Below are 12,705 nucleotides of genomic sequence, written 5' to 3'. Positions count from 1 at the left end.
GAATGAAACAGTTTCCAAATTCAATTGAGTTCAATATATTTGCTCTGTGAGTGAAAAAAATGAACAAATGCCGTGTAAAGTCAATTCATTTATTGTGATTGATTGTTCACCGTTACAAGTAAATTTAATGACGGACCTTTTACGTTTGGTATGATGACTAGAACAAAATATATGTACGGAAGAATTATCAAACGTTTGATGAACCAGCCTAAGGCTGAAAATCTTTCCAATAAAGACAAAAAAAAATTATCAAACGATTATTTCATTTTACATTTCCCTCTGAAGTTTACATCCCAAAAGTGTACATACTTCTCGAATCTCGAATTTGCTTGAAACTGGGAAGTTCATTCGCTTCTAGTGGCTGCACGATTTTCCCAGGTTCCTAAGTTTAGAAGATCATGTTAGGACAGACATATTCCACTCTGCACAAAGGCAAGCGAGGACAAAAGTACTCGCAGTTTGCATTTATTTGCAGAGCCGATTTCCCCAGAAACCTCGGTTTTGAAGTCTGTGTTAGGGAAACATATTTCAATCGGAACAAAAATACCCCTGATTTGTATGAATTCGCAATGCCGATTTCCCCACGCTTCATGGATTTGAAGTCTGTGTTAGGGAAACACATTCCAGTCGGAACAAAAATACCCCCGACTTGCATGAATTTGAAATACCGATTTCTCCAGGCACCTTGGTTTAGAAATCTCTATTAGGGAACACATTTCGGTGGGAACAAAAGCTCCCCCTACTTTCGTGTGTTCTTTTTCTTCTTTTTGGCTTTAAGAGGGTTTAAACTTTTCAGTTCACTCGCCTCTAGGCTCTTTCGTGTGTTTGCAATGCCGATTTCACTGCTTGGTTTTAAAGTCTGTGTTAGGGAACATTTTTCGATGAGAACAAAAGTCCCCCTACTTTCATGTATTTGCAATGCCGATTTCCCCAAGGCTGCTTGGTTTTGATGGCTGTGTTAGGGAAACCGTAAATCGGGCCAATCAAAACGATGCAGTTAGGGCGTTTAGATAACGCATAATATTTTACAGTTATTCAATTGTTTATCTAATGAAAAACAACATTTTGTTAGTTGCGATAGATGCGTAGAAATATTCCCTATCAAGTGATGCAAACATCTCTCCTATCCAGTACGAAATGTTCGAGCTATAAGCATTCGAAATCTTTCATTTTTTCCTGCATGTTCTGTGTTTAGGTTTTCATTTTACCCTCCATATATTCCGGTTAGACGTAGTCCCACGTCAAAAGGTACTACGGACTGTCTCCGGCCTCCTACCATCAACACCAGCTGCCTCCGTCTGCGCTGAAATTGGGGAACCCCCATTCAACCTAATCATCGACTCGACCATTGTAACTAGGACTGCCAGTTTTTTGTCAAAAACCAGCGGTAGGGGAGAGACCCACCTGATCGTCCTCAGTAACACAATACTGCAGCGGGTGGCGCATTCCAACCTTCCCCCGATGGCAAAACAATCCTGGTTTGGGGCGAACGACTGGAGGTTCCCAACTCTTCTCGTGGAGAACGGTATCAGGAACAACTTCCGAGCCGGGGTGAGCTCGGCCGGTCTGCCAGAGCACTTCAAGGCCATCATGGCAGAAAAATACCGTCTCCACGAAATCAGGTATACGGACGGCTCAAAAGGACCATCAGGAGTTGGATTTGGGGTAAGCGATTGCTGTAACAGATTAATTTCCAGCAAAAAAGTCACAGACATCTGCTAGGTCTTCTCGGCAGAGGTGGCCGGCATTTTCGAGGCAACCACCATCCCATCTCCCAAGCCGCTGCTGGTCGTCTCCGATTCTGCAAGTGCCATTGATGCCATCGGTGCGACTAGGTCCAGACACCCATGGGTACAGGCCGTCAGAAAGAACCTATTGCCCGACACTATGCTCATGTGGGTTCCAGGACACAGTGGCATTGCAGGGAACAAAGCGGCCGACCGATTTGCCGGAATCGGTCACATCGGACCGTTTTTCACTCGGAAGGTGCCGCTTGATGACATGAAGTTGTGGATCACCAACTCTTTCCGCACCTTCTGGTCCGAACAGTGGTTCGCAGAGAGAGGGCAGTTCCTCAGAAAGGTTAAGGGCTCAATTGCAGGATTCGAGGACGTCAAAATGATGCGAGAACAACGAATCCTGTCCAGATTGCGAACCGGCCACTGCTCGGTCTCGCAAGGTTTCAGCGGAGGACCTTTCCGTCTACTCTGCGACCACTGCCAAATCCACAACTCCGTCGAACATTTCCTGTGTGGCTGCCCCAAATTTGATGATCTGCGAAATCGCTATGGAATCAGCGGGAGTGTACGGGGCATATTAAGCGACGATTCAGCGAGGGTAGCAGCGCTTTTCTGTTATTTAAAACATGCCGAATTGTTCTTCAGGATCTAACCCGTGAACAATGGATCAGCTACGAAGATCCTTGTTCCTTCCCCTTCACGATGAAGGGGAATAAGAACACTTCGGCATCTTCAACGGCAAGGCTTCCTCTCCACTGGCCTGGAGCCATGGTCCGAGGACATCCTAGCCATCTGATCCAGCAAGTAGACAGCAAGTGGAGAAACACCAATAATTTTTATTTAATTAGTTAAAAATGTTTTAAAATGTTATTAATGTTATTACTCTAGTTCAAATTGTTGTTCGTTCAATTTCAAATTTATGTTTATTTTTATGTATATTTTATGTCATTTGTTTAACCATGCGGCAATGTCTACTGCCATCGCTACAGAGGCGAACCAGCCCAGGAGGCTGAAAGCCTCATAAATAAAGAATAAAAAAAACATGATCGAAGGGGAAGTGAAAGTTCATAGTGGAAGCTGAGCATCGATATCTGCTCACCAAAGATATCGTAATCTGCCTTGAATTATTTCTTGTCCTTCCGAATCTAGTCATTTTTTCGATTATTTGAGTGCGGCCTGTTCGTAGCAAGTCCCTGTAGCTCTTTTCTGTTTGAGACCTTGAAAACCTCTTCATGTTTGTTTTGCATTCAACACTTACCCAACAAATGCAGATCATAGCGACAAAGCATTGATAATTAAAAATCCTCCCGTTCTTGAGAGAAACGAACTTAAACTTTCCCCTCTATATGAATGCGATAAGCTCTAACAAAAGTAGCAATCTAATTATGCTCTAATCGAATCAATCGGCCTGATTCTGTGTGGCGTGTGAGGTGAGATGACAATTGTCACTTATGTCACGCGATTCCACCAGGCGTATGCCGTGAGAAATATCACTTGAATGAACTTTTACCGTATTCCCGCTCTCAAATATACGTGACGATTGTCACATGAACTGGGATTTCTGTGTGACAATCGTCGACATGTCTTGAGGTGTCGACAGCGCATAAAAACAAATGAAAAATGGAAGAGGAATAAGAAGTGTCTTTTTGGGTCGTATAGAATCGATAGTAATGGTATTATATGTATCAATAAATTAAATTTATCTTCAATTTTCACAGTACGAGTGACAAATTGCAAGTAGTTTGATTTTTTTTTTGTGGAAGCGGTAGTGAATCTGTTATCCCCAATCGGACGAATAAGCACACCGGAATTATTTCCATTTCATGAAATCTATTCATTTTGTCTAAAATATACAGGGTTTTCCGAAAGTAGACAGCCCTGCGCTGACAACCGTTTGACATAGCTGTCAACCAAAGCGTCATATCCTTAGTTGAATGTCTGCCATTTTACAATATGGATCGTTTTAGCATCGCACAACGTGTTAATTTTGTTAAATTATACTATAAAAATGATGAAAAACCGGCAAATGTTTTTTGAGCATTACGCACGGATTTTGGTCGTCATGGACGGCCTACAGAGCGCACAATCGCTAATGTAGTGCGTAAATTCGTACAAACTGGATCCGTAGCGGATATTGTGAAACCTGTGCATCACCGTAATGTGCGTTCGGCCGAAAATATTGCTGCTGTTGCTGCCAGTGTGGAGGATGACCCGAATGTTTCGATTCCACGGCGTGCTCAGCAATTGGGCTTGTCAAACACATCATTGTGGCGAATTTTGCATTTGGACTTGCACCTACATCCATATAAAGTCCAACTGGTACAAAAATTAGAGCGTGGTGACCATGGAATGCGTCGGGCATACGTCGATTGGGTGAACGAACAACAGCAGCAAAATGCTGAATTTTCGCATCAAATTTTCTTCAGCGATTAGGCACATTTCGAGCTCGGTGGCTATGTGAACACCCAAAATTTCCGTATATGGGGCTCAGAAAATCCACACGTGATTGTTGAGAGGCCAATGCATCCGCCAAAAGTCACTGTTTGGTGCGCATTATGGTCTGGTGGAGTCATCGGGTCGTATTTCTTTTAAAATGAGGACGGCGAGACGGTAACTGTGAATGGTGAGCGCTATGGCCGCATATTAACCGATTTTTTTTTGCCACCGCCCCATATGTGCCGAAAAGTCATCGAAAATTACCTGTTCCGGATCAAGGTGTGCGAGGAAACACTAGGTGGACATTTGAATGTTGTTGTATTTCACACAAAATGGCATAAACCAAACTTTAATTTGAAATAAAATTTACTTTCGGAATTTAAAGTTGGAAAACCCTGTATCTATCACATGGATCTTGTGTTCCATCTATCTAGCCGCGATTCATCGTCACCGAACTGCATATCTATTTCAGAAGCCGTGGTTGCCGTCCGAGCAAACGTTGTATATGACTCGTCCTATACGTTCTACGATTTCTCTGGCGAGCCAGCTCCAGTTGTTTCCTTGGTGCACCTGCGCATACACCTTGTCCCGTACATCAAATCTCTTCTCCCTTGCACCATGTTTTGAGTTGAATTGATGATCTTGTTTACTATTTTCCAACTTGGTGAATTTGCTCGGTGGACGAAGAAATTCTAAAGAAGTACACATGGGTCGGCCAAGTAAGATTTCGGCAGGTGATTTGCCACCAGGTGTACTCCGGCAGGGTGTGGACCGATAGCAACACAGGAAGATATCGAGTGCTTCGTCCAGGTCTTCCCCTCCGGCCTGAATTTTCTTGACGGTCCTTTTAAAGGTGTCATCAAATCGTTCCGCCTGCCCGTTGCTTTGGGGATGGAACGGTGCTGTTTTGAGATGCATAATCCCATTTGCCTCGCAGAATTTCTCGAAGGTGTCGCTAGTGAGCTGGGGACCATTATCGGTTACCAGTACTTCCGGCATACCGAATCTCCCGAAAATCTTCCGAAGACTCGACACTGTTGCAGCGGTGGTGATGCGTTTGGTCGGAATAATCTCCGGCCACTTAGAGAATGAATCCACCACTAGTAGAAAGTATGTGTCGTTGATGGGACCAGCAAAATCTGCGTGAACTCTCTGCCACGGTTTCTCGCGACCGAGGCACACTCCAGACAAGCACGAACTAGCGCGGTGATTTGATCATCGATGTTTGGCCAATAAACAAAATTCCGGGCCAGTGAACGCATTCGATCGACGCCTGGGTGCCCTCTGTGCAGTTGCTGGAGTACCCTCTGCTGCAATTTCTTCGGGACTACGATCCGATCACTGTACATCAGGACTTTGTGAGCGACGTACAGCGAATCTCGACGAGCGAAGAACTGCTGGACCTCCGGTGTTCCGGAGAGAGACTTAGCTTCAGATGGCCAACCCATTTGCACAAACTCCATGACCTTCTGCAGAGTCTGATCCTCACAGGTATCGTCCGTTATCGTTTTGTAAGAGATGGGAAGATAATCGATAGAGTGGCAGACTATGTTGCAGTTGACACTTTCGACTTCTAGCGACGCGATTATGTAGTCCTCGTCTGGCTTGACGTGTGAGTTGATTAGACGAGAAAGGATGTCTGCATGCCCGAAGTGATCCGTGGACACATAGTCGATGCGGAAGTCGTACAGAAGCATAGTGAAGGCCCACCTTTGAAGGCGGTTGGCTGTGTACGGAGGAATACCACGCTTTGACCCAAAAATCGCTGGGAGCGGTTTGTGGTCGGTCTGTAGAACAAACTGTCTCCCATAGATCATTCGGTGAAATTTTGTAACGGCGTATACCAGACCAAGAGCTTCCTTCTCGATCTGGCTGTAGCGGGACTCAGCTGGCGTCAGACTTCGGGATGCGTGATAGATTGCTTTCTCTGATCCGTCAGGAAAACGATGTGCAATGCGAGCACCAATGCCCACATGCATCTGCTGATACAACTATTTGAAGTCGAGGAATATAGTGCGTCAGCATAAGCGGAGACTGGAGAATTTCCTTGAATCGGTCAAAAGAACGTTGGCAGACATTGGACCACTGATAGCTGGTACCCTCTTTGAGCAACTCATCCAGCGGTTGACGTAGGGTACGCATTTCTCGGATATACTTCCCATAATAATTTATCGCACCCAAGTAGGATCGAAGTGTGGGAACGTCGTGAGGGGGAGGCATATTTACGATTGCCTTCACCTTATCCGGGTCCGGACGAATGCCTTCGGTGTCCAACAGCTGGCCCAAGTACTTTACTTGATGCATGAAGAATTTGCACTTGTCGAATTTTACCGTGAATCCATAATCTTGTAGACGTTGCAAGACACGGTACAGGTTCCGCTTGTGCTCCTCGGCGGTGCGGCCACCGACAAGGATATCGTCGAGGTACGGAGATGTACAAGGAATTCCACTGAGCATGGCATCCATAATCTGCTGAAAAGCACCGGGTGCACACTTTATACCGGGAGAAAGTCTGTTGAAACGGTACAGCCCCTTGTGGGTGTTAATGGTAACGAACTTCCTGCTTTCCTCATCGATCTCCACTTGCAGATAAGCATCTGACAAATCGATGTGACTAAACATTGTACAATTCGCCATTCGTTTGAATATTTCTTCCGGGGGTGGAAGTGGATAGCTGTTCGCTTCAAGTGCGCTATTTAACCCAGTAGAAATATCCGCACAAATACGCACTGACCAATCTGGCTTGCGGACCACTACGATGGGAGCTGCCCAGTCTGCGTAGGTCACTGGTGTAATGATGCCTAAATATTCAAGCCGCTTCAGCTCGTCCACAACTACGGCCTCCATGTTGTCCGAAACTGGCCGTTTGGGTTTGAACACCGGCTGAGCGTCTGACTTGAGGTTGAAATGCACTTGTGTTTTAGTGCAGAGTCCCATGCGATTGGTGAACACATCGGGGAATTCGGCCTTTAATACGAGTACCAACTGGTCTGGTTGTTGACTACCAACCAGCTTGCAGAATGACGAAAACGGTACATCCCAGAGCCCAAACTCATCCATTAGATCTGAGCCTAGAATATTGAGAGGAAGGTCAGCACAGCAAACATAGCAATTACCTTCCTTGTGCTCAGTCTGTCCCCGGAAACTGTTTGCACTTGACAGTCCGACGGGGACGTCCGTGGTGCCCCGACATTGATCCAGTTCTGCCTGGATATGATGGTTATATCTGAGCCCGAATCCAGCTGCATTTCTATTGGAACTCCGTTGATCGCTGTCTCCACGTAGCGCCGACTTCGTGATAAATTATTGACAGTTACAATCCTGGCTGCGTGGTATTGGCTGTTTTTCTGCTTCCCCTTGGACGATTTCGAACCGGACTTGAATGTAAAACAGGAACAGTATCCCTCTTTATGGCCGGTACGACCACAATCACGGGACTTGTGTGTCTTAAAACTGCATTCACTGGAAAAATGCATTCCGCCGCAGGACCAACATGGTGTCTTCGGTGTGTCGGATTTGTTACTGCCAAACTTCTTCTTGTGTTGGTTACGATGGGGAGAACTGGATCGAACAGCTTGCGTAGCAACAGTCGTAGCAGTGGAGGCACGACGTCCGTTCAACGAAGTGTCTTTCTTCAAATTGATCATACTTTTGCACTCCTTCACTATCTTCTCCAGCGTGATGTCCTGCGTCTCGTTGATTTTTGACAGTAGGCGCATCCGGATGTCCGCGTCCTTAGGTGATTTCAACCCGCACACATAAATTAGTGCCTTAAACTGATCCTCTTTTAGCTCCTGCAGCTTGAAATCCACACAAGCTCGATTGACTCTACAGGAATAGGTTATGAAATCTTCATTTTCTTCCTTCGCCGTTTGGAGACACTTGTACCAGCGATGAAACGTGGAAACATGACTGCCGAAAATGGTTTTTAATTTGGCAATCGTCTCCTCGAAGGTGAATTCCTTTGAGAGCTTGGGAAGAATGAAGGAAGTGTACCTTTCGTGTGCTGCCGGATTGAGCTTGCGAAGCAATAGCCGTACCTTCGCGCCGTCGTCCAGTTTGGAAGCGTCTTTCTCGAATAGATCCGCATAACTGCTGAACCATGAATCGAACGAGCAGTCTTTCTCCAGATCGTGAGCAAACTCGGTATTATTACTCGCTAAGGAATCTAGCACTAGCTCATTCTGGTTGGTGTTCTGGACATTCCCTTGAATGTTGGCCATCTGATCCGTCAACTGGGTCATCAGTGCCTGTTGGTTGGAAAGCAGCTGCAGGATCGTCTCCTTGAACGGTTGATCCATGTTGCTGCCTGGTGGCACCGGTGGTTGTGGTAACGGCATGGGAAACACGTGGATAGAACACGACGCGGCGTTCTCGACTTGTTTTCACGAAAAACGGGAAACTACCGGCACGACTTTTCTTACAGCCTCGTCGCCACTTTGTTACGATGTGAAGGTAAACCGAGGAAGTAACGTAACAAACGAATAAACATGTATTTCACGTATTAAGAGTTAAAAGTACAATTGTATACTGCGTTCTCAGTCGGCTATAGGTATAATGATAATCACGATCATTTCTCTTCAATCGCATCCGGTTTGTTGACAGCTGTCGGGTGACGGCTGTGATCGTAACAGAACAGGGTCGCACTCCAACACAATCAACCGTTTCACTAAATCTAAATCAAATACCTGCAAATTCGGCAGAATGCCCTGATACACAATGAAATGTTTATGCTAACAACAGGCCAAGTTAAATCAGATCTATAGATACGGTACTGACTGTAGCAAAACAAATATCGAACCTCTCTGAGTGAAACAGATAAAATTCTGGGATGCCAGATGTTTTTTCTCAAATATATGCGATGAAAATCTGAAATATTTGTAAATATGTGCTAATGTCCGACACACTGGCCAGTTTCGTTTACCATATGGAATCAATAATGTTTTGTCACTATTTTAAACAGCCTGCAGCAGGAATAAAAGGTTGTGACAAAACTTAAATGTCTGCAAATTCGTGAACATATGTGCGGCTGTGGCATCTCTGATCAGATTTGGCAACCAGCAGAATGAACGCCTTGTCACTTGATGTTCATCCTCTCACATACATAAAATGAACCTCTCACGGCATCCGATACGACTGTAGGAATAGAGTGAGGAGAGTTGCGTGATGGTGATGTGACAAAATTCACTTCTACATGTCATCATATAATAGAAGAGATGAATAGGCTAAGCAATTATAATAAACAGTTCCCTCAATTTTATATAATTTATGTAGTGCTCGCTCATGTTATTGACGTAGGACTACGTCTAACCGGAAGATATAGGGGGTGAAATGAAAATCTGGGCACTGAACAAGTAGGAAAAAATGCAAGATTTGGAACGCTTATAACTCGAGCATTTCTCAATAGATCGCAAAGGTTTATGCATCAATTGATAGGAAATATATATACGCATCTATCATAACGAATAACATTTCTTTTTTGTTGAGATAAATAATTTAATTATTGTGAAATATCAAGCATTATCCAAATGCACTATGTGCCCATTTTTGATTGGTCCATTTTGTGCTCTTCTAATCGTACCGACCAAAACGGGCAACCAGAGCAGCAGCGAAATAGAATGAAGCACGATTGGAAAGGAAAAAGAAAAAAAAATGAACGAAACATTGGTCGCAGTCTCACACATGCGTAATTCTCGAGCCAACCAGTCAGCTTAAAAATCCCCACTCCGCTACCGTAACGATCATTTGGAGATATGCATAAATGCAGCGAAGACACAAGTCATATTGTTTCCCCACAAGAATACTCCAAAGCTTGTTCCTTCTCAAAATATGACAGTCAGTCTTAATGGCAATAGTATTGAATGGTCTTCAGAAGTAGTGTATCTGGGTCTAACTTTCGATCGTAAGCTTACCTTCAGAGCACACATTGACAAAACAGACACAAGATGCAACATTTTAATCAGGTCATTGTATCCTCTGATCAATAAATTCTCTCGATTATCTCTAAAGAATAAACTTGCAGTATATAAACAAATAATATTTCCAGTTATCGCATATGCGATGCCTGTTTGGGAGTGCTGTGCTCCAACACACAAATTAAAACTTCAACGCATACAAAACAAAATTCTTTGTATGATTCTAAACTCTCCTCCCAGAACGCGAAATTCAGAGATACATCAGCTGGCCGGGATTAAAAATTGCAATTGCATGAAATTTGAACAGAGTTGCGCTCTCTCAATACACGGAATAATACAAAATCTGTATGATTATGCTACCTGACTTTCTAGTCGTTACCTTTCAAGGTAACGGCTTTGGATTAGGGTATATATATTTATTTCCAGTTAGATAAGAAGTTTAAGTTGGGACAATGTAAATAATTTGGGGAGGGTATCTTATAAGTTAGATTTAGGTATAAAAAAAAGAGGTAACAAAAAAACTAGAATAGTTTAGGCATGATTTTACAATAGGAATATGAAACAATCGGATAATGTGTATGATGTCAATGTCAAGTTCTGTAATGATTTCATTACAGAACTTGACATTGCAACTTAAAGATGTAGAACCCTAGGTCGTGGTAGCCATCGCCACAATTACAAAGATTGTTTGCTGCGAGCCCAATGCGATAGAGATGCGCGTTTAGGTTGTAGTGATTGGACATAAGCCGAGATATCATGCGAATGAAATCACGACCTACATTCAATCCCTTGAACCATGCCCTCATCGAGACCTTAGGGATAATCGTGTGTAACCAACGACCGATTTCGATATTCTGCCGAAAATATCGGTGGAATAGAATCTGAGCGTAGATGATCTGGGATTCCATCGATTTTTTGTCGCATGGACAGATCAAAAATGACAGAGGAATTGCAAAAGTATGGGAAGCAAACTTGGTTGGAGATGCCTGGTGAAGGGTGCACGTCGTGGGTAAGGTACTCATGGTATAAAGACATAAAACTTGACTGAGGAATCAGTTGGAGTAGATTTTCGAAGTTATCAATCACCAATGGATTCATGATCTTGCAACGGATGAGAAATCTGTAGGATAATTCTGTGAACCGAAGAGTAAGCGGGGGTACTCCTGCCAAAACTTCGAGACTCATCGTATGTGTCGAATGCAACCACCCCATTGCTATACGCAAGCAACGATATTGTATTCTCTCCAGCTTGAGAATATGAATCCTGGCAGCTGATCGGAAGCAAAAACTGCCATATTCTAATTCATAATATCGTTGTTTTGTATAACTGAATGAGGTCTCCTGGATGGGCACCCCACCATGTTCCGGTTATTGTTTGGAGAAAATTGATTCTTTGCTGGCATTTTTGTTTCAAATACGCAATGTGTACTCCCCAGGTACATTTAGAGTCAAAATATACTCCAAGGTATTTGAAAAACATCGAGTGCTTGATCGTTTTACCGGATAGGTGAAGCTGGAATTGGGCGGGTTCTTTCTTGCAAATTTGAAAATCCAACGGTCAGAGTATTCCTCACTTTCATTTGTATGGTTCCAGCCACACATTCTCCTAGCCGTATTCCAAAGAGTGCTCATAGCGGTCCCCCTTGACAAACCATTGACGAACTTCCGCCAATATCCACGCTTTTTTGCTTTAATCAGACCTTTTAGTTTGGCTTCTAGAGCTTGGTGCTTTCGAAACCATTCCACTAGTCCAGTTTCCGGAATTTTTTGAAAGCGGATGATTTTTCAAGGTAGACCTTTGAACACTCCTTGTCCCACCAAAGTGATGGAGGACGACATCGTAAAGTGGTAGCAGGAACACGTTTCTTTTGAGCTTGAAGTGCGCTTTCGTAAATCAAACTCGATATGAAATTATACTCTTCGAGTGGAGGAAGTTCATGCATTGAAACAAGCGCTTCAGATATTATTTCTGCAAATTTTCTCCAGTCAATATTTTTCGTGAGGTCATACGCAATATCGACTGACTCACGAGAACCTGATTCATTGGCGATCGATAAAATTATTGGCAGGTGGTCACTACCGTGGGGATCTTGGATTACCTTCCACGTGCAATCCAGGGATAACGAAGAAGAGCAAAGTGATATGTCTAGCATGCTTGCCCGTGCAGGAGGGTTGGCTATTCTAGTTGCTTCCCCAGTATTCAAAACTGTCAATTTGAAGTTTTCACACAGATCATAAATCAAAGTGGCACGGTTGTCATCGTAGAGTGAACCCCATGCTGTTCCATGGGAGTTGAGGTCACCTAAGATTAGCCGCGGCTCCGGCAGTGCCTCGATGATAAAGAAAAACTGATGGCGGCCAACCATAGTTCTTGGAGGAATATATATCGAGGCAATGCAGAGGTCTTTGCCATTGATTTGTGTCTGGCAAGCGACAACTTCAATGCCTGTCATCGATGGGAGAGTGACTCTATAGAAGGAGTGGCATTTTTTGATCCCCAATAGTACGCCACCAAACGAGTCATTTCGATCGAGGCGAATAATGTTGAAATCGTGGAAATTCAGTTCGTCGGCTGAAGAAAGCCATGTTTCACAGAGGGAAAATACATCACAGTT

General features: G+C 43.9%; 2 protein-coding genes across 2 annotated transcripts; both read right to left on the bottom strand.

Annotated features, from left to right (window-relative positions):
* Positions 1-4,643: 4,643 nt before the first annotated feature.
* LOC129761319 (uncharacterized protein K02A2.6-like) lies at positions 4,644-5,174 on the bottom strand. Its single transcript, XM_055759038.1, has one exon. It carries the CDS (start codon positions 5,172-5,174, stop codon positions 4,644-4,646), a length of 531 nt encoding a protein of 176 aa, XP_055615013.1.
* Positions 5,175-5,275: 101 nt separating this feature from the next.
* LOC129761318 (uncharacterized protein K02A2.6-like) lies at positions 5,276-7,235 on the bottom strand. The gene is made up of 2 exons (XM_055759037.1): positions 6,275-7,235; positions 5,276-6,102 (listed from the first exon to the last, which is right to left on the bottom strand). The coding sequence occupies exons 1-2, from the start codon at positions 7,233-7,235 to the stop codon at positions 5,276-5,278; spliced, it is 1,788 nt and encodes a 595-aa protein (XP_055615012.1).
* Between the last annotated feature and the right edge of the window lie 5,470 nt (positions 7,236-12,705).

The sequence above is a fragment of the Toxorhynchites rutilus genome, chromosome 1 (genome assembly GCF_029784135.1).
Source record: "Toxorhynchites rutilus septentrionalis strain SRP chromosome 1, ASM2978413v1, whole genome shotgun sequence".
Classification (NCBI taxonomy): Eukaryota; Metazoa; Arthropoda; class Insecta; order Diptera; family Culicidae; genus Toxorhynchites; species Toxorhynchites rutilus.
Note: the sequence above shows the minus strand (reverse complement) of the source record. Positions and strands in the feature narration are given on the sequence as shown.